This window comes from Delphinus delphis, chromosome 3, assembly GCF_949987515.2.
Source record: "Delphinus delphis chromosome 3, mDelDel1.2, whole genome shotgun sequence".
Taxonomy (NCBI): Eukaryota; Metazoa; Chordata; class Mammalia; order Artiodactyla; family Delphinidae; genus Delphinus; species Delphinus delphis.
In genome coordinates this window covers 97,654,972-97,680,929 of record NC_082685.1, presented here as the reverse complement: position 1 = coordinate 97,680,929, position 25,958 = coordinate 97,654,972, and the positions used below count along the sequence as shown (strand labels likewise).

Sequence of the window (25,958 nt, the reverse complement as noted above, 5' to 3'; positions counted from 1 at the left end):
TAAGGTCATTTTCACACTGTTGATTCTTCCAATCCAAGAAAATGGTATATCTCTCCATCTATTTGTATCATCTGTAATTTCTTTCATCAGTGTCTTATAATTTTCTGCATACAGGTCTTAACGTCTCCCTAGGTAGGTTTATTCCTAGATATTTTATTCTTTTTGTTGCAATGGTAAATGGGAGTGTTTTATTGATTTCACTTTCAGATTTTTCATCATTAGTGTATAGGAATGCCAGAGATTTCTGTGCATTAATTTTGTATCCTGCTACTTTACCAAATTCATTGATTAGCTCTAGTAGTTTTCTGGTAGCATCTTTAGGATTCTCTATGTATAGTATCATGTCATCTGCAAACAGTGACAGCTTTACTTTTTCTTTTCCGATTTGCATTCCTTTTATTTCCTTTTCTTCTCTGATTGCTGTGGCTAAAACTTCCAAAACTATGTTGAATAAGATTGTTGAGAGTGTGCAACCTTGTCTTGTTCCTGATCTTAGTGGAAATGCTTTCAGTTTTTCACCATTGAGGACAATGTTGGCTGTGGGTTTGTCATATATGGCCTTTATTATGTTGAGGCAAGTTCCCTCTATGCCTACTTCCTGCAGGGTTTTTATCATAAATGGGTGTTGAATTCTGTCAAAAGCTTTTTCTGCATCTATTGAGATGATCATATGGTTTTTCTCCTTCAATTTGTTAATATGGTGTATCACGTTGATTGATTTGTGTATATTGAAGAATCCTTGCATTCCTGGAATAAACCCCACTTGATCATGGTGTATGATCCGTTTAATGTGCTGTTGGATTCTGTTTGCTAGTATTTTGTTGACGATTTTTGCATCTGTGTTCATCAGTGATATTAGCCTGTAGTTTTCTTTCTTTGTGACATCCTTGTCTCGTTTTGGAATCAGGGTGGTGGTGGCCTTGTAGAATGAGTTTGGGAGTGTTCTTCCGTCTGCTATATTTTGGAAGAGTTTGAGAAGGATAGGTGTTAGCTCTTCTCTAAATGTTTGATAGAATTCGCCTGTGAAGACATGTGGTCCTGGGCTTTTGTATGTTGGAAGATTTTTAATCACAGTTTCAATTTCAGTGCTTGTGATTGGTCTGTTCATATTTTCTATTTCTTCCTGATTCAGTCTTGGCAGGTTGTGCATTTCTAAGAATTTGTCCATTTCTTCCAGGTTGTCCATTTTATTGGCATAGAGTTGCTTGTAGTAATCTCTCATGATCTTTTGTATTTCTGCAGTCAGTTGTTATTTCTCCTTTTTCATTTCTAATTCTATTGATTTGAGTCTTCTCCCTTTTTTTCTTGTTGAGTCTGGCTAATGGTTTATCAGTTTATCTTCTCAAAGAACCAGCTTTTAGTTTTATTGATCTTTGCTATCGTTTCCTTCATTTCTTTTTCATTTATTTCTGATCTGATTTTTATGATTTCTTTCCTTCTGCTAACTTTTGGGTTTTTTTGTTCTTCTTTCTCTAATTGCTTTAGGTGCAAGGTTAGGTTGTTTATTCGAGATGTTGCCTGTTTCTTAAGGTCGGGTTGTATTGCTATAAACTTCCCTCTTAGAACTGCTTTTGCTGCATCCCATAGATTTTGGGTCGTCGTGACTCCATTGTCATTTGTGTCTAGGTATTTTTTTATTTCGTCTTTGATTTCTTCAGTGATCACTTCGTTATTAAGTAGTGTATTTTTTAGCCTCCATGTGTTTGTATTTTTTACAGATCTTTTCCTGTAATTGATATCTAGTCTCATAGTGTTGTGGTGGGAAAAGATACTTCATACAATTTCAATTTTCTTAAATTTACCAAGGCTTGATTTGTGACCCAAGATATAATCTATCAGGAGAATGTTCCATGAGCACTTGAGAAAAATGTGTATTGTGGTGTTTTTGGATGGAATGTCCTATAAATATCAATTAAGTCCATCTTGTTTAATGTATCATTTAAAGCTTCTGTTTCCTTATTTATTTTCATTTTGGATGATTTGTCCATTGGTGAAAGTGGGGTGTTAAAGTCCCCTACTATGAATGTGTTAGTGTTGATTTCCCCTTTTATGGCTTTTAGTATTTGCCTTATGTATTGAGGTGCTCCTATGTTGGGTGTAGAAATATTTACAATTGTTATATCTTCTTCTTGGATTGATCCCTTGATCATTATGTAGTGTCCTTCTTTGTCTCTTCTTATAGTCTTTATTTTAAAGCCTGTTTTGTCTGATATGAGAATTGCTACTCCAGCTTTCTTTTGGTTTCCATTTGCATGAAATATCTTTTTCCATTCCCTTACTTTCAGTCTGTATGTTTCTCTAGGTCTGAAGTGGGTCTCTTGTAGATAGCAAATATATGGGTCTTGTTTTTGTATCCATTCAGCCAATCTGTGTCTTTTGGTGGGAGCATTTAGTCCATTTACATTTATGGTAATTATCGATATGTATGTTCCTATTCCCATTTTCTTAATTGTTTTGCGTTTGTTATTGTAGGTCTTTTCCTTCTTTTGTGTTTCTTGCTTAGAGAAGTTCCTTTAGCAGTTGTTGTAGAGCTGGTTTGGTGGTGCTGAACTCTCTCAGCTTTTGCTTGTCTGTAAAGGTTTTAATTTCTCCATCAAATCTGAATGAGATCCTTGCTGGGTAGAGTAATCTTGGTTGCAGGTTTTTCTCCTTCATCACTTTCAATATGTCCTGCCAGTCCCTTCTGGCTTGCAGAGTTTCTGCTGAAAGATCAGCTGTTAACCTCATAGGGATTCCCTTGTGTGTTATTTGTTGTTTTTCCCTTGCTGCTTTTAATATGTTTTCTTTGTATTTAATTTTTGACAGTTTGATTAATATGTGTCTTGGCATATTTCTCCTTGGATTTATCCTGTATGGGACTCTCTGTGCTTCCTGGACTTGATTAACTATTTTGTTTCCCATATTAGGGAAGTTTTCAACTATAATCTCTTCAAGTATTTTCTCAGTCCCTTTCTTTTTCTCTTCTTCTTCTGGAACCCCTATAATTCAAATGTTGGTGTGTTTAATGTTGTCCCAGAGGTCTCTGAGACTGTCCTCAGTTCTTTTCATTCTTTTTTCTTTATTCTGCTCTGCAGTAGTTATTTCCACTATTTTATCTTCCAGGTCACTTATCCGTTCTTCTGCCTCAGGTATTCTGCTATTGATCCCATCTAGAGTATTTTTAATTTCATTTATTGTGTTGTTCATTGTTGTTTGTTTTATCTTTAGTTCTTCTAGGTCCTTGTTAAATGTTCCTTGCATTTTGTCTATTCTATTTCCAAGATTTTGAATCATGTTTAGTATCATTATTCTGAATTCTTTTTCAGGTAGACTGCCTATTTCCTCTTCATTTGTTAGGTCTGGTGGGTTTTTTTCTTGCTCCTTTATCTGCTGTGTGTTTTTCTGTCTTCTCATTTTGCTTATCTTACTGTGTTTGGGGTCTCCTTTTTGCACGCTGCAGGTTCATAGTTCCGGTTGTTTTTGGTGTCTGTCCCCAGTGGCTAAGGTTGGTTCAGTGGGTTGTGTAGGCTTCCTGTTGGAGGGGACTAGTGCCTGTGTTCTGGTGGTTGAGACTGGATCTTGTCTTTCTGGTGGGCAGGTCCATGTCTGGTGGTGTGTTTTGGGGTGTCTGTGGACTTATTATGATTTTAGGCAGCCTCTCTGCTAATGGGTGGGGTTGTGTTCCTGTGTTGCTAGTTGTTTGGCATAGGGTGTCCAGCACTGTAGCTTGCTGGTCGTTGAGTGAAGCTGGGTGCTGGCGTTGAGATGGAGATCTCTGGGAGATTTTCGCTGTTTGATATTATGTGGAACTTGGAGGTCTCTTGTGGACCAGTGTCCTGAAGTTGGCTCTCCCACCTCAGAGGCACAGCACTGACTCCTGGCTGCAGCACCAAGAGCCTTTCATCCACACTGCTCACAATAAAAGGGAGAAAATGTAGAAAGAAAGAATTAGAAGAAAGAAAGGAAGAAAGGAAGAAAGAAAGAAAGAAAGAGGAAGGAAGGAAGGAGGGAAGGAAGGAAAAATAGAAAGAAAAGATAAAGTAAAATAAAATAAAGTAAGATAAAATATAATAATGTTATTAAAATAAAAAAAATAATTATTAAGAGAAAAAAAACAGACGTATAGAACCCTCGGACAAATGGTGGAAGGAAAGCTATACAGACAAAATCTCGCACAGAAGCATACACATACACACTCACAAAAAGAGGAAAAGGGGATTGAATTATAAATCTTGCTCTCAAAGTCCACCTCCTCAATTTGGGATGATTCATTGTCTAAAGGAGGGAAGGGAGGAAAGAAAGAACAAAGATAAAGTAAAATAAAATAAAGTTATTAAAAAGTAATTATTAAGCAAAAAAATTAAAAAAAAAATGGACGGATAGAACCCTCAGAGAAATGGTGGAAGCAAAGCTATACAGACAAAATCTCACACAGAAGCATACAAATACACACTCACCAAAAGAGGAAAAGGGGAAAAAAATCATAAATCTTGCTCTCAAAGTCCACCTCCTTAATTTGGGATGATTCGTTGTCTATTCATGTATTCCACAGATGCAGGTACATCAAGTTGATTGTGGAGATTTAATCCGCCGCTTCTGAGGCTGCTGGGAGAGATTTCCCTTTCTCTTCTTTGTTCTCACAGCTCCCAGGGGCTCAGCTTTGGATTTGGCCCCGCCTCTGCGTGTAGGTCCCCGGAGGGTGTCTGTTCTTCACTCAGACAGGACGGGGTTAAAGGAGCCGCTGATTCGGGGGCTCTGGCTCACTCAGGCTGGGGGGAGGGAGGGGCACAGAGTGTGGGGCGAGCCTGCTGCGGCAGAGGCCAGTGTGACGTTGCACCAGCCTGAGGCGCGCCGTGCGTTCTCCCGGGGGAGTTGTCCCTGAATCCCGGGACCCTGGCAGTGGCGGGCTGCACAGGCTCCCCAGAAGAGGGGTGTGGATAGTGACCTGTGCTCGCACACAGGCTTCTTGGTGGCGGCAGCAGCAGCCTTAGCGTCTCATGCCCGTCTCTGGGGTCCGCGCTGTTAGCCGCGGCTCGCGACAGTCTCTGGACCTCCTTTAAGCAGCGTTCTTAATCCCCTCTCCTCACTCACCAGGAAACAAAGAGGGAAGAAAAAGTCGCTTGTCTCTTCGGCAGGTCCAGACTTTAGTATGGAATTTTAATAATGTTAATTCTTTCAATCCATTAGCATGGTATATCTTTCCATTTATTTTGTCATCTTCAATTTCTTTCATCAATGTCTTACAGTTTTCAGTATACAGGTCTTTTTGCTCCTTGGTTAAATTTGTTGCAATTGTAAATAGTTTTTTTGTTTTTTTGTTTGTTTACTTTCTCTTTCTGACAGTTTGCTATTAGTGTATGGAAATGCAACAGATTTTTGTATATTGATTTGATATCCTGCAACTTTACTGAATTCATTTGTTAGTTTTAACAGTTTTTTTAGCAGCTATCACCTTAGTAAGATGTGGGGATAGAGATGGAGGTGCTAGAGCTGAGGACTGGAATGAAGTGAGACTTCCTCTCTGCTTAATGGTTATCTCCACCCTATCAGGGACAGGGTCTGATCCCATGTTGCTGCAGTGGAAGTACTTAGGGTCATGCCCAGGCTGACTCAGTTCCCTTTAAGTATGTTCTTCCATCTCTCCCAGCACCAGAACCCTTTCCCCAGCATGGGGAGTTCTGAAGCGGGTTGGACCCACACATGGTCTCAGTTCCTTTTGGCCCCAGACCGAGTTCTAAGCTGCCTCAGATGTACTTCCTGTACAGGTGCCTGCAATTGTTTCCCTCACTTTGCTCAGATGCAACCTCAAGTGGAAGTCCATTTTGTCCCTCACAGCTGATCACTGCCCCCAGCCCGCACCACCCCTGCCCTGTTGTGGAGCTGTTTTGCCAAGCAAGTGGTTCCCTCATGGACTCTCAGCAGTGTATCAGCGTGTGAACTGCAGTAGAGCTGCTGCAGAATTCTGTGCTGGTTTTGATACTCTGCTTGAATAAGCACCAACAGTGGCCACCAGTGTCCCACCCAGGCTCCACCCCAGGACCACATCACCTCTGTGTACCACAGTCAAGTTTTCTTCCCAGCCATGGCAGCCCTAGATCCCATGCCACACTGTGGAGTAAGTGGAGCTGGATCATTCCTTTGGATCAGACTGGGGCAGGTGCCAAGGAATCACAGGAAACCCAGCAGCCACGAGAGAAGTCCTCTAACTGCCCTCTCTGCCCTGCCTTTGTGTCAGGCCAACACACGTGCACCCTTCACGAACAGAGTCCTTGCTTCCACAGCCCTATTAGTCCCTGCTGTCCTCCAGCCAGCTAAGGGAGCTCACCTGCCTGGTATATGACCCAGGACTGGGGCACCCAATCTATGGCTCTCACCACTTACTCCCCAGGGTGGGTCTCTGCCCATGTATTTTCCCTTTTCCTCTAAGTCCCTTCCCAGGGGCATTACCTGATTTCTTTGCAACCCTTCCTACCTGATTGCGTGTGGATCTTTCTCACAGTGTTGTTTGTACAGGAGTCTTCCTGCCAGTTTCCAGTTAGATTTTGGTGAGAATTGTTCCACGTGTCATTGTATTTTTAATGTGTTCATGGGGGGAGGTGAGTTCTAGTTTTTTAGCGGAGTCTTTAGGATTTTCTATATATAGTATATATCTGCAAATAGTCACAGTTTCACTTCTTCCTTTTCTAATTTGGATGCTTTTTTTTTTGCGGTACGCGGGCCTCTCACTGTTGTGGCCTCTCCCGTTGCGGAGCACAGGCTCCGGACGCTCAGGCCCAGCGGCCATGGCTCACAGGCCCAGCCGCTCCACAGCATGTGGGATCCTCCCGGACCGGGGCACGAACCCGCGTCCCCTGCATCGGCAGGCGGACCCTCAACCACTGCGCCACCAGGGAGGCCCTGGATGCATTTTATTTCTTTTTCTTGCCTAATTTCTCTGGCTAGGGATTCCAATACTATGTTGAAGAAAAGTGGTGAGAATATGCATTTTTGCTTTGTTCCTGGTCTTAGAGAAAAAGCTTTCAGCTTTTTACCATTTAGTATGATGTTAGCTATGGCCTTGTCAAATATGTTCTGCATTATGTTGAGGTATGTTCCCTCTATATGCACTTTGTTGAGAGTTTTTATCATAAACATATGTTGAATTTTATCAAATGAAATCATCTGTTGAGATCATCATATGATTTGTACTCTTTAATTTGTTAATGTGATATATCATGTTGATTGATTTGTGAGTATTGAACTGTCCTTGTATCCCTGGAATAAGTTCCACTTGATCATGGTTTATGATGTATTGGATTTGGTTTGCTAATATTTTGTTGAGGATTTTTGCATCTATGTTTATCACAGATATTGGTCTGTAATTTTCTTGTTACATTCCTTGTCTAATTTTAGTATCAGGATAATGCTGGCCTCCAGGGAAGTCCTCAGCCATTATTTCTTGAAATATGTTTTCTGCCCCTTTCTCTTTCTCTTTCAGGGACCCATATAATGCAAATGGTAGTATGCTTGATGTTGTGCCATAAGTTGCTTAAACTGTCTTCACTTTTTTCCAAACTTTTTACTTTTTGCTACTCTGACTGGTTGAGTTCCACTGCTCTGTGTCTGAGTTCACTGATCCTTTCTTCTTCATCTAGTCTGTTCTTAAATTTCTCTAGTATATTTTTCACTTCAGTTATTGTACTCTTCAGGTCTGTGACTACTGTTTCATACTTTCTTGTACTTTCCAACTCTTTGTTGAAATTCTGGCTATGTTTATCCATTTTTCTCCTAAGTCCAAATGAGCATGTTTATGACCATGACTTTGAACCCATTATTGGGTAAATCAGTTACCCCCATTTCATTAAGGTGTTTTTCTGAAGTATTTTCATATTCTTTCCTTTGGAACATATTCTTTTCTTTTTGCAACAGCTACCTCTCCAGTTTTGAAGTAATGATGTAGTGTGGGAGATTAACTTCATCATTCAACCCTGGCCTGGCTCTTGGTTGTCTCTCAAACCTTTGTGCTTGTCCAAACAGCCTATTTTATTTTTAATAGCTCACAGTAGTTGAGGTTGTGCCAAGACCTGTCAGTGTCCCAAAAGGGGGGATAGTCAGTCCACACCTAGATTTAGGCTAATCAGAAGCCAGACCCTCATGTAGCACCCTTTAAAGTATGCAAGTGTATGCAGTTCAGTGGGACTGCAAGCGTAAGCCCCACTAGCCACCAGAATCAGATAATCTGGAAGTGTCCCATGGGCAGCAGTCACAATATTCAGGGTTCGAGATGAGTGTATAGACTCCTGTCTGGGATATACCAGTGAGCAATAGTGAGGCAAAGGGAGAGCACAAAGATGGTTCCCAAGCATATCTTCCCTGAGAGCGCCTCCATACACCTCTAGATGTGTGCCAAACCTGAACTCTGCCCCTCAGGTTTAGGCTCCAGGACAAGCATATAGCCTCTTTAACAGAAAGACTAAGGTTGTGTTTCAGTCTGCTATCTGTGCCCTGAAGGTGGTAGCCTGCCAAGAACTGTCTCTTTGATTGTTACAGTCCTGTGGGACCCAGGAACACCAGGTGACCCCTGGCCACTGTAGCTAGGCAATCAAAGGGCATCCCCTCAGTGGAAGCCATAAAGACACCAGAAGTGTAAACCAGCTCTCCTCCAAAAGATAATGGCACTCTGGAGCACAACAGAGAGAGAGCACAAAGATAGCACCCACCCTCCTAGGTCTATGGAAAGGATTACAATCAGCCCTTAGATGTGTATTTAATTAGAGGCCTGCTGTTCAGGCAGCAGCTGTGATGATGTACTAATAGGCCTCTTTCACAGAAATTTCGAGCTCCTTGGCCTGTTGTCTCTTTTTGTACCCTGGGAGTGATAGCTGTATAAAACCTTTTTCTCCATTAGTTACAGTCCTGTGGTACCTGTGACTGTAAGCTCAGCTGACCACCAGAGCCAGGTGATATAGAGGTGTCCCCTGGTGGCACCTGCAAAAGTTGGGGGTGCTAGAGAAGGGTAATAATCTTCTTTCTGGGAGATGTCAGTGAGCTGGAGTGATGCAGAAGGAGAGCACAAAGATTGCATTTACTAGCCTCCATTCCTTGAGAGGCCGCCTAGATGTGTGCTAAACCAGAAGCCTGCCTCTCTCAGGCCAAAGCTCCTGGATGAGCCAATAGGCCTCTTTCTTAGAAAGACTATGTATGTGTTTTAGTCTGCTATGTATGGGCCTGGCAGTCTGTGGAGATCTCTCTCTTCAATTGTTACAGCCCAGTGAGACCCAGGAACACAAGCCCTCCGTGGCAGCCAAAGCCAGGAGATCATTGGGTGTCCCCTTGACGGCAACCACAGAAGCTGTGGCCCCAGATGCTTGTAAAAGTTCATCCAGGAGATACTAGCACTCTGAAGCATGGCAGAGGGAGAGTATGCAGATGGCACCTGCCTGCTGGGGTGAGACAGAGGGGGACTGGAAAGGTGGCACCCACTGGAAAGAAAACAAATGATGCCCATCAGCATCTGTCCCTAAGAGTATCCCAGCAGGCCCCTAAATTTGTGTTAAGTTAGATGCCTGTCCCTCAGGCAGATGCTTTAAGATTAGCAAATGAGCCTCTTTCACATAAAGTCTGGATGAGATCAGGTGCTTCTGTTTCTGGCCCAGGATGAGTCCTAGCGCATGAATCTTTAATAGACATTTCTCAGATCACTGCAGCCGTGTGGATCTTGTGGATGCAAGCCCTGCTGGTTTTCAAAGCTAGATATTTTGGGATCTCATCTCACAGGTGCAGGTCTTAAATGCTGGGGTGTCTGATGTGGCCTCAAGCTCCAGGTTTTGAGTCCCTTCCTGATTGTGGGTCACCCCACCAGTGGCAAGGTTTATGACAAGATTGTGTCTCAGCCTCTCTTACCCACTTTGATGTGGCTTTTTCTCTTTTGCTCAATGTGTAATTATCACTTAGCTAGTTTTTAGGGGTTTTTTTTCCAGAGGAATTTGTTCCATATGTAGCTGCAGATTCAGTGCGTCTGTGAGAGGAGGTGAGTTCAGGCTATTCCTACATTGCCATCTTGAACCAGAACCTCACTGTGCATCTTTATTTAAAATTTGGGTCAGTTTTTTCACATATCTACAACTCTTATTATCTCAAATGGGACTCCAACACAGACCTCATTAAGTGCTTAGAGTGGATTAAATTGTACTCATTGAGAGTCTGGCACAGAGCCTGGCTTATAGTAGCAGCTTAATAAATGACAAAAAATACTAACTCCCAGTTCTTATTCCTAGTCCAGCCCTACTTCCACTTCTCTGCTGGTCCCCCCATGTAGGATATTTCAGTGCCTAAATTCTAACTTGTGATGGACAGACTCCAGGGTGGCTTCCATCATCCCCACCTCCTAGCATTCACACTATTGTGTGATCCCTTCCTCCTGGGTATGAATGGGATGAGTGACTTGCTTTTAACCACTAGAATTTGGTAAAGGAGATGGAATGTGCATGATTAAATGCATGTGATTATGTTACATACAATTGTAACATTGATCTTGCAAGGAGACTCTCTGTCCCTTACTAACTTTGAGGAACAAAGAGGCCATTTTGGCTAGACTCACATGGCAAGAAACTGAGGCCCTGAGTTGATAGCCTGCAAGGTAATGAATGTTGTCAACAATGATGTGAACTTAGAAGTGGCACCTTACCCAGTTGAACCTTAGATGAGACCACAGACCTGGCTGACACCTTCATTGCAGCCTTGTGAGATCCTAAGCAGAGAACCCAGCTAAACCATGCCCAGACACTGGACATAGAGACTATGAGGTGATAAATGTGTATTGTTTCAAGCTGCCAGATTATGATAATATTGTTATGCTGTAGTAATTACTGATACAGATCTTTATTCTTACAAATAATTATTACGATATTTTGAGGGGAAAGGGTTATATCAGTACAAGGTTTTGGATTCTTTAAATTCTGGAGAAACAAGAGTTTACTGCTTTATTGATGATGCTGTTGAAAACATTTCTCAAAGGCAAAGCAGATAGTTTTTATCATTGTGTGGAATAATAGCTGATACTGAATATACAGGTCTCATAGTTCCCCATTCAAATTTAAAAGCTTTCAGGCATCATGTTAGGAAAGTTCATCAGTAGAGATACCACTTTTACCAGTTTTTTTTTTAATTGTAAAAAAGACATAATATAAAATCTACCATCTTAACCATTTTTAAGTGTATGGTTCTGTAGTGTTAAATATATTCACACTATTGTAAAACATAGCTTCAGAACATTTTTCATCTTGTAAAACTGAAACTCTGCCTATTAAACAACCCCTCTTTTCCCCTTCCTCTAGTCCTGAGTAGCCATTATTCTACTTTTTTCTATGAATTTGACTACTTTAGATACCTCATATAAGTAGAATCATACAGCATTTGTCTTTTTGTGACTGTCTTATTTCACCTAGCATAATGCCCTCAAAGTTTATCAATGTTGACAGGGTTTCCTTCCTTTTTAAGGCTAAATACAACTTTTAAAATGTTTTTTAAACATTATGAACTATTTCAAGAATCATTAAAATCATTTAAAAAAACAAATACTTTTTATAAGAAATTCCTATTATAAACTACCTGAAGCTCGCTTTGACTCAAGAATCTGTGAACTGACATAGTAGGATATTTAGAGTAAGCAGATGTTATAGACAAAACAGTGATTTACTTTTCCTATTTCTTGGTTGGTAGTTTTATAACATTTTTTCATCAACATGACAAATGTAAAATATCTGAAATACACATTATCATCTATACAGTTGATCCTTGAACAACACAGGGGTTAGGGGTACCTATCCTGTGTGTAACCCATGGTTCTGCATCCACAGATCAATCAATTCAATGTTATGGAGTACTGTAGTACATATCAGTAAAACATCTGCATATAAGTGAACCTGCACAGTTCAAACGTGTGTTGTTAAGAATAAAATGTATTTTATTAGAAATTAATTCATACTATTTTAACACTGCTAGGCCAATAATAGATACCTCTTTAAAATTACATAAAAATACAGTTAAATAAAACACAGAAAGAAGATAATATTTTATAGGAAGATAACATTTTTGTAATAAGCATATATAGTTATAAAATATTAGGCTTCATTCTTATTGTTAACTTATACAAAAATGTGAGAAAGAGTAATTGTTTTGGAGTACCACTTTTTATCATACTTTAAGAAACATATCAAATGTAAAGACAAAATGATCTGATAAAACAATAACTTATTTAAATTTCCCCATTATAAATTTTACTGCACTTATGGCTACAGTAATTTCATAGATCAAGCATAGAAGAGAAATCAAATGCAAACTCTTCTCTCTTTTCTACATTTCTCTCCTTTCAACTTATCTCATTCTCCCCTTACTATACTTCTTTCCTTTTGGAAGGGAGCCATATAGACATTTTTTCAAGACAAACTAAATCACTTTCCAGGATTAATACAGAAGTGAACAGATTCAATAAAAAATAGTGTTAACAGATGATCCTTAGATATATTAGAAAATAAAAGGAGCCAAATGTGAAATCCTATAACTTTATAAGATTATTTTATTTAGCTTTTGGATCAATTCATTATTTTTTGACTTTCTATTTTAGTGTCTATTCTAATAAAATACAGTTGTGCAGATTTAGTATAGACCATCACTAAGCTGAAGGAATAAAGTCAACCATTGCCTTATGTTTGTTATAGTAACTGTTTATAGATAAGAGAATGTGGAAAGTCTAATTCTCATAAAAATTTCTTAGCATTTTTTAAATGGTCTGCATAAAATTTTTAGAAATTATTTCAACCATGTCTTTAAACACTTGGTTTATGATTATACTGGCCAACTAAAGTACATTCTTTAAAAGTAAAATGTGTTATTTGGAAGGCAGCTGGCTACATGGCCATTTATGTGTTTTTATGTAAGAGGATAATGCAAGAGATTTTCTAAGGTGTCCTCTGCACTCCAAGCTTTACTCTTTGAAAAATGTCCAAGTACTTTCCTTTGGAAATCATGTAGCCTATACATATTTTATAAAAATCACAGAATGTGGGAACATGAATAACCTGAGAACATCAGAAACAATGATGTTCAATGTCATATGGTCTAAAATAGTTCATGATATAAGGCTTCTCCCAGATGTCCTATAGGTTGCTCAACAGTCTAATTGTCTTTGCTGTCTTCTTACAATGACAGCCATTTAAACAACTGTGTTTATTAACTGCCCGCTAGATGAATAACTCTATAGTAGGTATCTGGGGAGACTATTGCTATAAAGGGAGATTTCATATTATATTGTAAAGCCTTCAAGGTCTTTTTAATCTAATATCAGGCACTGATGGGAAGAATATAGTAAATACAACCCTACTTGGCATAGAGGCACTAGTACACGTTCTGTTTCCTTCATGTGTGTGTGTGCCTGTGTTCGTGTGTGTGTATCAATGCAATGGAAATAAGAGAAGTAACAGAAACTACGGAACTATGGATAACGAGATTGCTGGAGTGAATTTTGAACGTGATTTTGGGAGAAATATGGTTTCTAGTTGGGGAAAATGGCAAGCGTGTGGCTTGGATGACAGGCAGTTCGCTGAACGTGGCACTGCTGGTATAGGTTCTGATAGGATATGATTAGAAGTTTGAATCTGATGTTTGAAAAACCACTGTAGGCATAGATATTACTAAAGGTATACTTCAAGAGAGTGCTTTTTGTGGCTCTGATTAAAATAAATTGGATGAGGAAGAGGCTGTGGGAAAGGAGACTGGTAAAGTGGTGGGTACTAGAGGCAATTAAGACCTGGACTTGGGCTATGGCTACAAAATTAATTTGAAATTTTCAATTGACCCTCAGGGGGGTATGTGACTCCAACTTAACATCCAAATGTTGTATTTAAAAATCCTTTGGGAAAAGATTTCCAAACATTTTGCCTATTGCCATAGATACTTCAAGACTGAAAGAAAAAAAATAATTCAAAGGGAACACGAGATGGCAGTAGTTATATCATATTAAGAGAAAGACTGAGGAAAGAAAAACATTTGAAATTATTTTAAAAATAAAAAATATGTAGCATTTTATTCTTTACGTGCTGTACTCTTTTTCAGTTCAGAGATTACTCAGTCATTGGTTTCACGCTTCACAGCCCATCAGAGGTTCATTCTGACTAGAGTAAAAATCCTACTCCATTACATGTGATTATTTCCTAAAATAAAACTGTTGCTGTTTTCTGCAGATTACTGTTCCTCTGTGTTATCTGAGGCAGAAGAGTCCTGGATGGTACACATTAGTTTTAGATGTTCCAGCATTGCTTTTTCTTCCTCTTCTAGTCTTTCATCCTTCCTCATTTCCCACCTAAAAGAAAAATCACATCTTAGCATTTTTGTAACTTCCAAACTACAGTCAACACTCAGTTTTTCAGGGTTGAATATGAGCAGTCACTGATTTACTGAGTGTTTGTCCTTTATTCTTTTACTCAGTGCCTCTTGAGCAACATAGTTCCTTGGCACTGCTTCTGCAGAGTGGGCCAAGAGAGGGGGAACGGAAGTAGAGTCAAACCAGCTCTACTCCAGGGGGAAGTTTCTAAGTATTGTTTTAAGTGAGTTTTCTATATTTCTATATTTAAAAAATGTATGGCTTCCCAGAATATGCATGCATATGAATACATCTAGAATTAGCAATTAATAAGCAAATATTTTTCATAGTATTTTCCCCTCACTGATCAACATATCAGTGGCTTTAAGTTGCAGAGACATTTGCCAGGAAGACTTTAGCCACAAGAATAATACCAAGCTGAATTGGATACACCTTAAAGGCAGGTCCATCTATTCCTAGAAATAAGATCAGATTTCAAGTAATCAAGTTAAATCACCCAAGAAAAGCAGCAAATTGTCAGCAAGGTTCCATAGAGCATTTGCTAAAGAAAAAAAAAGAAAAGACTAAAGACTTTCTAATTCTGGATGATTGGGAGATACAGAACAAAATGTTAGGATATGGAACTATATTTGTATATAATCTTGCAAAGTAAATATCACAATAACCCAAGAATTGTTAATCCTTCCTTCCTCTCTTATATATGCCACTGCCCCAGGAATGGCCATGGCATACTTAATCCAGCACTACAACATGGAGTCGTCTGCATATATTTCCTTTTTCTTTTCCTCATTCCTGTTTTTACCAGCCCCTAAGCCATCAACCATGATATGCTGTCTCAAAAGGATTTTAAAACCAGTGTTGATAATCCTAAAAGACCCTCTGCTAGAAGGGCTTCAAGGGGATAGGATTTCTAACAGATAAGCAGCTGTTCACTGAATGTTTTCCAGAAGTTCCCCCATTTTATTATAGTCAGAATTCCTAGATAATAAACAGCCTGTCATACACGAGGAAAGGATAACAATTTGGGGAGAGATTGTTCTGATCTTGTTTGAGTAGTGAAAAGGAGGCAAGGGCATTGCATTTTCCATAGAAACCTGCTAATAGGATCCCTGTTTCCACACAGGTTTCCTTGTTGGAGTGTTGGGTTCAATGCCTGGCCAGCCCTAGGAGGTGAGATATATATATGGCAAAGTAACTGTTCTAGTGATCAGTTTGGGAGAATCTTTTATTTGGGGGCGTTTGTGGATAGCTGTGTGTCAGAGCCAACCAGGAGAGCCATGCTTGGGGAGTGGTTAAGCATAAAGTGTGTCCACGGTAGCATGAGTCCTTACTGTCAGAGAAGCAAGTCCTGGGGGACCCTTACTGCAGGAAAGAGCAACCAACACCAGGCAAGAGGAGGAGGGCCAGAATCTGGAATGTGAGAAGTTCTCTGAGGCATTCACTATGCCTTCTACTAGGAGAAAAACATCTAAAATCTGTGAACTCAAAAGTATCCTGATTAAGAGCACATGCTCTGGAATCACTCTGTCTTTGGGATGAATCCATACCCCTCACGTACTAGTTGAATCACTTCAGGCAAGTTTCTTAACCTCTTCTATGCCTCAGAGTTCTCATCTGTAAAATGTGGTCAAAATAGTTTGATAGGAACACGGCCATGCTCATTTGTGTATGTATTGCCTATGACTGATTTCACTCTACAGTGTCAGATTTTAGTAATTGTGAGTGACACTGACTGAGACCAACTGTCCTACTAAGCCTAAATTTTCTACTATTTGGACTTTTACAGAGAATGTTGCTGAATAATGTTCTAGAATGGTGGCTTTAACTGGGGTGACACCACCTCCCTATGGGGAAATGTGGAGAGCATTTTTGGTTGACACAGTGTAGGGAGTGCTTCTAGGACCCAGCGAACAGAGACGGTAAACATCTTTAATATAGAGCAAACCTAAACAATAAAGAGTTGTCTTCCTGAAATGTCAATAGCATCCTTGCTGAGCAATATGTGCTCTAGAATCTCCAAAATAACGTTGAAGCATCCCTATTTAATTTGTGATTTTAACTGAAATAGTGTTTAGTGTTTCACTGCTTAGAATACTATTTGCTGAAGAGTAGAGGTTTTGAAGTCAGGTGCTGGATTTGAATCCCTTATAAGCTGTGTGGCCTTGGGCAAGCCAGATGAAGTGTACTTCAGTTTCCTTATCAATAAAATGGGAATAATAACAGCGCCTGCTTCATAGAGTTGCTGTCAGAATGAAATGACTAAGTATACATAAAATATACAAAGTAGTGCACAGTTCATAGCAAACACTCAATAAGTGATAACTGTTAGTAGTAGTATCATGATCATTTGGCATATTGGTTAAAGTTGCAAATAACAGAAATCCTGGCTATGGTAGTTTACACAAACAAGTGTTTATTTTTCTCACATAATAAGAAATCCAGAGGTGGGTGACTACTGGCATGGGTTATGTAGCTTGACAGCAGCAGGGCTGGTGCCTCTGTGTTTTCTTGTCCTTTACCTCATGGTTCCAAGGTGACTGTTGTAGCTTCAGCATCATGTCCTTGTTTTCAGGCAGGAAAAAGGAGGAAGGGGCTAGAGCTGCACCTGACTCATTTTATCAGGGAAATAAAACCTTTCCCAGATTCCTCCCAGCAGACACTGTAGCCACACTGTCTAGGTTTGAATCCTGATTCTGCCTTTTACTGACTGTGTGATATTGGGCAAGTTTCTTAACCTCTCTGTGCCTTAGCTGTCTCATATGCAAAATAGGGGATGCTATTTTTAGCAACTTTTAAACATCTTTATTGGAGTATAATTGCTTTACAATGTTGTGTTAGTTTCTGTTGTATAACAAAGTGAATCAGCTATATGTATACATATATCCCCATATCCCCTCCCACCCTCTCATGGTATACATCTTAAGGCATTATTGTAAATAGTAGATGAGCTATGAATTCATAAAATGTTGCTATTATTTTATGAGACTCTACTTGTATCAAGTGGCTTCCCCACAGCTCCTACCTTGATCTTCCTTCTCCTACCCTGTGCCCTTCACATCGTTTTATCTGATAAATTCCCTGTTTTTATAAACATGTGGGTAAGATGAAGTTGCTACATATTACAGTGGTTTTACTCAGTGTTCAGTTATACATTTCTATGATCATGTTGTTGTTGCCTCTTGTTTTTCACAAGGGAGACATTTCTTGCCAGTTCACTCTGTTCAGCCTAGCATGGCCAGGGCTGTTTTTGTTCTCCTGTAATCCCTTTGTTGTATTTTTCAAGTACAGTCTATAATGATGGCATTCGATCATATTATTGGCATTTCTCCTGAAACACCAATAAAACACTTGGATATAAAAATGTAACTAGAAATAAGCCTCCTGATTTAATGTTATTAAACATTTATGTAGTACTTCATATTTACAAAGTGCTTTATATTATTTATTAGTTAATTTCACTGTTAAACAACATTAACCATCTGGCCAAATTAATGATTTCAAATTGTCCTACTAGTTGGTATCTGAGGAGTGAAAAGTGAAGTCATATTGGACTTTATTCTTCTCAAACAACCCTTTTTGTCCTTCTCCTCCATACAGCACAGTGCAGACTGGCTTCAAAGGGAGGTTCAAATCAGAGGGGAAAATTATGTCTCTGTTCTCTTCTTCCTGCTGTCCTATAAATGTGGGTTTTCTTCAGGATTCAGTCCTAGACTATTTTCTCTTCTCTCTTGGAAAGCCCCACATCTAACCCCACATATTCAGATGTTGTCTCCACATCTGTAATTCATGTCTCCCAAACAGTAATTCAGTATCTTTAAGATTCATTTTCGTCCCAAGCTCTCTAAATTCAACTTCTTGATGTTATTTTCACTCCCATTCCAATTATATTCATCATTCATATATTTTTTCATATATATATTTTTCGCTTATTCAAATTGACCATTAGCCCCCCACACTCAGTAACACAGGGTCTGAAGTTCACAAAGTAATTTACGCCTCTACTTCCAATCTTGTCTGCACTGTCAGTCTCCAGTTAAGGGACAACTTACTCTGCAGTCATTCTCACATTCCTCCCTCTGCAATCAGTCCACAGGTCGGGTGCTGTGATAGTGTGATTTGTAATAAGAAATAAATTTTAATCTTCTTGCCAATTTCTGGCACAGAGGTCCTAAAACCCTTGGAATTTACTGTGCGGAGAGCTATAAAGGTGTCTTTTGTTATGTTAATGGAAGCACCTAGGGTTGGAGGCTGGTTACCAGTGGAACCAACCACATGATTAGAGAGCTGGAATTTTTAGTCCCACCCTCCACCTCCGGGGAGAGGGGCTGGAGATTAAATTCCATCACCGATGACCAATGATTTAGTCAATTATGCCTGTGTAATGAAGCCTCCATAAAAATCTAAAAGGAGAGGGTTCAGAGAGATTCCAAGTTGGTAAACACATGGAGATTTGTGGAGAGTGGCATGCTGGGAGAGAGAGCATGGAAGCTCCACTTCCTTTCCCCATGCCTTGCCCTAGGTATCTCTTCCATCTGGCTGTTCCTGAGTTATATCCTTTTAAAATAAACCAGTAATCTAGTAAGTAAAAAATTTCTCTGAGTTCTGTAAGCTGCTCTATCAAATTAATGGAACCCAAGGAAGGGGTCAGTGGAACTTCCAATCTGTAGCCAGAAGCCTAGGTGACAACCTGGACTTGCAATTGGCATCTGAAGTTCGGAGGCAGAGGGTAATCCTGTAGGAAGAAGCCCTTAACCTATGGGATCTGATGTCATCTCCAGGTAGTCCCAGAACTGTGTTGAATTATGAGACACCCAGCTGGTGGCAGAGAATTACCTGGTGATATGGAAAAAAAAAACCTCCACACATTGGAAATGGGTGCAGAATCATAGGTGCTCATGATTTTATTGCCTGAACAGTGCAGTATTCCCCAGATATTCAGAGCTCAGGCCTCACACCACTACTACACCAAACCTTCAATGACTGCCCTGCCCAAAGAGTTTATTAAGTCTTAGTGTTCTACCTCGGCAGTAGTTCTGTTTAGCTGCCACTATCTCTCCTCAGGGAGAAGATGATTCTCCATGTTGCCTTTGGACTTATGTTTTCCCACATTTGCATGTCTACTTTTGCTATTCCATTCACTTGAAACGCCTTTCCATATATCCCAAACCTGCTCATTCTTCAGACTCAGTCCATATCTCACCTCTTTCATAAAGTCCTTCCCAACTACCTAACCCTGATGGGATTGTCCTCCTTTGAGTCCTATAGTACCTAATATCAGCACTATTTTGGTAAATTAACCATATATTGCTTTGTTACTTCTATTACTTTCTTGAGTGATTATATTGCTTTTTTTTTTCACATGTAGTATTTTTCTTTAATATTTATTTATTTATTTGGCTGTGCCGGGTCTTAGTTGCAGCTTGCAGGATCTTTAGTTGTGGCATGTGGGATCCTTAGTTGCAGCATGCAAACTCTTAGTTGCAGCATGTGGGACCTAGTTTCCTGACCAGGGATCGAACCTGGGCCCCCTGCATTGGGAGCATGGAGTCTTAGCCACTGGACCACCAGGGAAGTCCCCATGTGTAGTATGGTTTCATCTATATTTTCAGTTCCTTGAGGAAGAATTTTAATTATAACTTTTACTACAATTTTTTTTCAAAGAAGATATTTCAAATAGCAAACAACATAGTGCTTTGTACACTATACTCTGTACACTTTAAGCACTCACAAAATATCTGTTGATTGCTATGTGTTAGAAGCTTAGATGTTCCTATGTTATTCTTAGCTGGATTGAAGAAATAATAATCTTTAACCTCTAGTGTCACAACAGGTAGTAGTTGGTATCTAGAATAGGTATTGTTAAATTGTTATTTGTATGAATCATAAATATGAGGACTCTAAGAGCCTTAAAATTAGTCTCCTCATCCTTTGTTTCTACATCATTAGTTGATTCTTAAGGTCTTAAACTCAGTGATCATACCAAAAGACAACAACTTCTTGCAAGTTCATTCATTTACTAATCATCTCCATACCAGTTCTTAGGATATGCTGCTGTAGATATAGAAGAAATAGAAGACTGGCCCAATTAGCAAAACTCTGGGAAACTCTGTCTCAATGAATGGTAATGGTAGGAAATTAACTGTAGTGCACCTCTACATAAAAAACTGAAATTAGAGGACCTTCTAAGTTACTATGTTGAGCTTTTAGTACATGTATAGCTTATGTTATGAGAGATCTGCTTTGGTTTGTAGTTTATTTGGTATTTATCACAATGAGCCACATTTTAGAACAGTTTTACTGTGTATAATTAATTTGCCCATTCATCCAGCAAACATTTACTGAGTACCTGCTAACCTCAAAACACTGGGCTAGGTAATGTAGAGGTGAGTTGAGCTGGTTATGGTCTTCTCTTCAGGGAGCTTATTCAGACCAAAAGAGGTCGTCATATGGGCTTGACTGAGTAATTATTCTAAATCCATATTCAAAATCCCATAAGGATTTTGTAGAATATTTCAGTTTAGGTATGAAATGTCAGTGAAAATATAAGGCACTGGTGCCATTTCCTTAGGCTTTATCTTAGCAATTGTTTGTGGGAAAGGCATAATTCAGGCATTTCTTCCTTCACTCATGAAGCAATCTGTGGTAGTCTTGGGGAATAATTCATGTCCTTCCTCATTCACTGGAAAGGTAGCAACATTAATGACGGAATGCCTCCTCACTTTTTAAAGGTCATTATCAAATCCTATGGTAAAATTGGAAACTATAGAATTTGATGTCCTTCTTTAAAGACGTTTCTGTAGAAAGGTGATTCTGAACAGCACTTAATCCCAAAGGACAAACTTTAGGGAGGGGACAGATAAAATGCTATCCTAAATTTGACAAAAAATTCATGAATATTGTGATTCATGAATAACTATGGGAAATCTATTATAAACCAGAAAATCAGCTTTGAATGTAATCACCATGAATATAAATGGCACCATTTTTTAGTAGCTCTTTTTATCCACATAAACCACAGAATTAGAGTCTCTTAACTTTGGAGACAGGTCTTTATAATACTATACTTGATAGATGAGACCTACCTACTTTTTTTTTTAATTATTTATTTATTTTTGGTTGTGTTGGGTCTTTGTTGCTGTGCGCAGACTTCCTGTAGTTGCCTCGAGCGGGGTCTATTCTTCATTGCGGCATGTGGTCTTCTCACTGTGGTGGCTTCTCTTGTTGCGGAGCATGGGCCCTAGGCATGCGGGCTTCAGTAGTTGTGGCACGTGGGCTCAGTAGTTGTGGCACGCAGCCTCACTAGTTGTGTCTCGGGGGCTTTAGAGTGCAGGCTCAGTAGTTGTGGCACACGGGCTTAGTTGCTCTGCGGCATGTGGAATCTTCCCGGACCAGGGATTGAACCGATATCTCCTCATTGGCAGGCGGATTATTAACCACTGCACAACCAGGGAAGTCCTGAGACCTCCCTACTTTCTGATATGTTCTCCAGACGAGGCAAATCCACAACCACATTTACCTAATGTTTTAGAACCGAAGTTTTAAGAAATGTATATAGTTTCAGTTCATCTTCCTTATCATACATTTGGTGAAAATGGAGAAATTGTTATTCTTTTCATGTAACATAGACAATTGATTTATTGCTTAGTTTTATCTTCTCCAAAAAGAATAGTTTAGAATTTCCTTCTATGTAGTAATTTTTTTTTTTTTTTTTTTGCGGTACCCGGTTCTCTCACTGTTGTGGCCTCTCCCGTTGTGGAGCACAGGCTCCAGACGCGCAGGCTCAGTGGCCATGGCTCACAGGCCTAGCCGCTCCGCGGCATGTGGGATCTTCCCAGACCGGAGCACGAACCCGTGTCCCCTGCATCAGCAGGCGGACTCTCAAGCACTGCGCCACCAGGGAAGCCCCTAGATAGTAATTTTTAATACTTTAAAAGTTTTGTTTTTCTCTGAACTTTGTATTGAATCTCTAAAATAGTTAAATAATAGGAATCATACATGGGAGCTACGAGGCCTTATACCATTTTCAGTAGGAGCCTTAGGGAATGAGAGGATGGTAAAAAATCTCACTTTGATAAGGGATCAGAGAGAGCTTTGCAAACTTATTTCTAAATTAAGTTAGTTATTCCCTCAAGCTAATTAAGGTATACTACTTTGGGGAGAATTCAGTAGGAAAAATGAAAGCATTAAGGTAACTCATTCAAACAAAAAGGTCAAAAACGCTTAAGAATATCATTTATTTGTACTGTTTTATTTTCAAACTTAGAATAGAGATTTTATTTTGAATATTATAGAGGTTTTTGTGAACTGTAAAGGATGTTCAGTATTTATAGAATACAATAAATGGAAATCACATCCTGGCCTTTGGAAGTTACAAAACATAAGCATTTCTTAAAATAAAGTGAGTTATTCCAACTCCTGTCAAATTACTTTGCCTCAATTTAACACTTCAATATCCAGAAAATAAGGTTTGTCTGTTTATTTTATGAAAATACATCACAGTTTGTTAATATACCACTTAGAACCCCTGAAACCCAATGCTATCTATATTTAATGTATAGAAATATATAGAAATAAATAGAATAAATGAATAGTGAAATATATATTAAATATATATATATAAATACACACATCTGAAATCCATACTCAATATAATTAAATATCAAAACTTGCCATCATGAATTAGCAGGTTGGTTGCTTGCTTTAGCCAAGAATTTGTTATATGTTTATGATAACTAGCTATATATGCAGTTTATCTAGCTATTTCTGCAAGAATTCAAATGGATGTTCTTTTATAAGGTAGTTGATTTCTTTTGCTACTACTAATACAGTAAAATGAATCGTTCCAAGCTAGGAACAAGCAGCAAAACCCTTAATTTGAACTTATAGTCTACAGAGACTATCTGCAACACAACTTAACTTTCCAGCAATTTGTTTTAATTAATATGATTTTTTCTATGTATTTAAGTGGGAGAATTATATACCAACCAATGGGACAAGTAAGAATTCTAACCGTAACATTTTAAATACTTATGGCTTAGGGAAAACATAAATGGAAGCATAGCCATCAGTACTAATGGAAGCTGAACTTTTCCGTTACCAGTAAATTACCCATATTTCCATAGAGACTTTTTTCTCCAGTGGATTTTTAAAAATTCTAAGAGTTTATATAGAAGTCCAAGGTCATGCTATTTGGCTAGCACTCACTGCTGATACAGAAGAAATGCCCTTTGCTAGGAGAAGTGTCAAGACTGCTGTATATCGTGAGAACCATATTGCTCTTTTTTCCTCAACAATGTATTTTTCTCAGAGTAATGTACAATTTAATGAATAAAAAAGTCTTTTTCTTTTCTAGCTAAATTTGATGTACTTGGAAGTTTTCATGGACTGTGTTCTATAGACACTTGGTGTCTATCCCATTTACTAAACTGCTATGTTAAAAGTTACATAAGCTATGCCAAGAAATGATATTCTTGCTCCAAAAATGATTGTTTAAAAAGTCTTATTTTCATCAAGAAGAAAAGGATTACATATTTGCAACTCTAAAACTTCTAAAAATTGAATGCATTTATACTAGCCATGTAAAGCTGATGACAACCCAGGCATCACAGGTTGATTTGGCAAGCAGACTGGCACAAGGCTAACTAACCACTGCATAACCACTTCTGGGGATAACAATCTGATTGAAAGCACTATTTATAAACGTGAGATCTATCAGCTGAAATGCCTGTTTGCAACCTCTCATTCAAATTAATAGCATCATCATGTTTAGAAAAGGATTTGAAATATAGACCTGGCTCATATTTTATTTAAAATTGGCTAAAAATTTAGAAAGTTTAAAACTGTTCTAGAACCTAGGAGAAAATGAGAGCTCTCCATGGTTAATGGTGCCATTATTCTTCATTGAGTCACTGCCTATGTATTCGTATTCACATAGTATCCAACGTTCTTTCATTACTGAATGAATGAAATTATTTACTGAATGCCTACTATGTACTGGCACTGGGGGGGTTTGGAGCATATAATTATGACAGCTAACGCTTACTTAGCATTTCAATGTGCCAGGCACTGTTCTAAGGACTTTGCATATAGTAATTCATTTAGCCCTCATAGCAACTTTAATTAATTTAAATTTTTTTTATTTTATATTGGAGTATAGTTGATTAACAATGTTGTGTTAGTTTCAGGTATACAGCAAAGTGATTCAGTTATACATATACATGTATCTATTCTTTTTCAAATTATTTTCCCATTTAGGTTATTACAGAATATTGAGCAGAATTCCCTACGCTATACAGTAGGTCCTTGTTGGTTACCTGTATTAAATATAGCAGTGTATACATGTCAACCCCAAACTCCCAATCTATCCCTCCCCCCCACCCTTCCCCCCCTGGTAACCATAAGTTCATTCTCTGAGTCTGTGAGTCTATTTCTGTTTTGTAAATTTGTGTCATTTTTTGTTTTAGATTCCACATATAAGTGATACCATATGATATTTGTCTTTCTCTGTCTGACTTACTTCACTTAGTATGATAATCTCTAGGTCCATCCATGTTGCTGCAAATGGTATTATTTCATTATTTTTATGGCTGAATAATATTCCTTTGTATATATATATACCACATCTTCTTTATCCATTCCTCTGTCAGTGGACATTTAGGTTGCTTCTGTGTCTTGGCTATTGTAAACAGTGCTGCAGCGAGCATTGGGGTGCATGTATCTTTTCGAATTATGGTTTTCTCCAGATATATGCCCAGAAGTGGGATTGCTGGATGATGTGGTAGTTCTATTTTTAGTTTTTTAAGGAACCTTCATACTATTCTCCATAGTGTCTGTACCAATTTACATTCTGACCAACAGTGTAGGAGGGTTCCCTTTTCTCCACATCCACTAAAGCATATATTGTTTGTAGACTTTTTGATGATGGCCATTCTGACCAGTGTGACATGGTACCTCATTGTAGTTTTGATTTGCATTTCTCTAATAATTATCGATGTTGAGCATCTTTTCATGTGCCTCTTGACCATCTGTATCTCTTCTTTGAAGAAATGTCTATTTAGATCTGCCCATTTGTTGATTGTGTTGTTTGTTTTTTGTTTTTTTGATATTGAGCTGCATGAGCTGTTTGTATAGTTTGGAGATTAATTCCTTGTTAGTCACTTCATTTGCAAATATTTTCTTCATTCTGTGGGTTCTCTTTTTGTTTATGGTTTCCTTTGCTGTGTAAAAGCTTTTAAGATTAATTAGGTCCCATTTGTTTATTTTTGTTTTATTTTCATTACTCTAGGAGGTGGATCCAAAAAGATACAGCTGCAATTTATGTCAAAGAGTGTTCTGCCTATGTTTTCCTCTAAGAGTTTTATAGTATCCAGTTTTACATTTAGGTCTTTAATCCATTTTGATTTTATTTTTTGTGTATGGTGTTAGAGAATGTTCTAATTTCATTCTTTTACATGTAGCTGTCCAGTTTTCCCAGCACCACTTATTGAAGAGACTGTCTTTTCTCCATTGTATATTCTTGCCTCTTTGTTGTAGATTAATTGACCATAGGTTTGTGGGTTTATTTCTGGGCCTTCTGTCCTGTTCCATTGATCTATATGTCTGTTTTTGTTCCAGTACCATA

The 25,958-nt window shown here is 38.7% G+C and overlaps 2 protein-coding genes across 2 annotated transcripts in view; one reads left to right on the top strand and one right to left on the bottom strand.

Annotated features, from left to right (window-relative positions):
• The window catches only part of LOC132423422 (uncharacterized), a 58,838-nt gene that overhangs the window by 18,123 nt on the left and 14,757 nt on the right, over positions 1–25,958 (top strand). The gene's annotated exons all lie outside the window — the stretch shown is intronic.
• The window catches only part of KIAA0825 (KIAA0825 ortholog), a 401,025-nt gene continuing 386,710 nt past the window's right edge, over positions 11,644–25,958 (bottom strand). Inside the window, exon 22 of the mRNA XM_060009154.1 lies at positions 11,644–14,317. Coding sequence (XP_059865137.1) covers positions 14,297–14,317 — 21 coding nt within the window. The 3' untranslated portion in view covers positions 11,644–14,296. The remainder of the gene's footprint in view (positions 14,318–25,958) is intronic.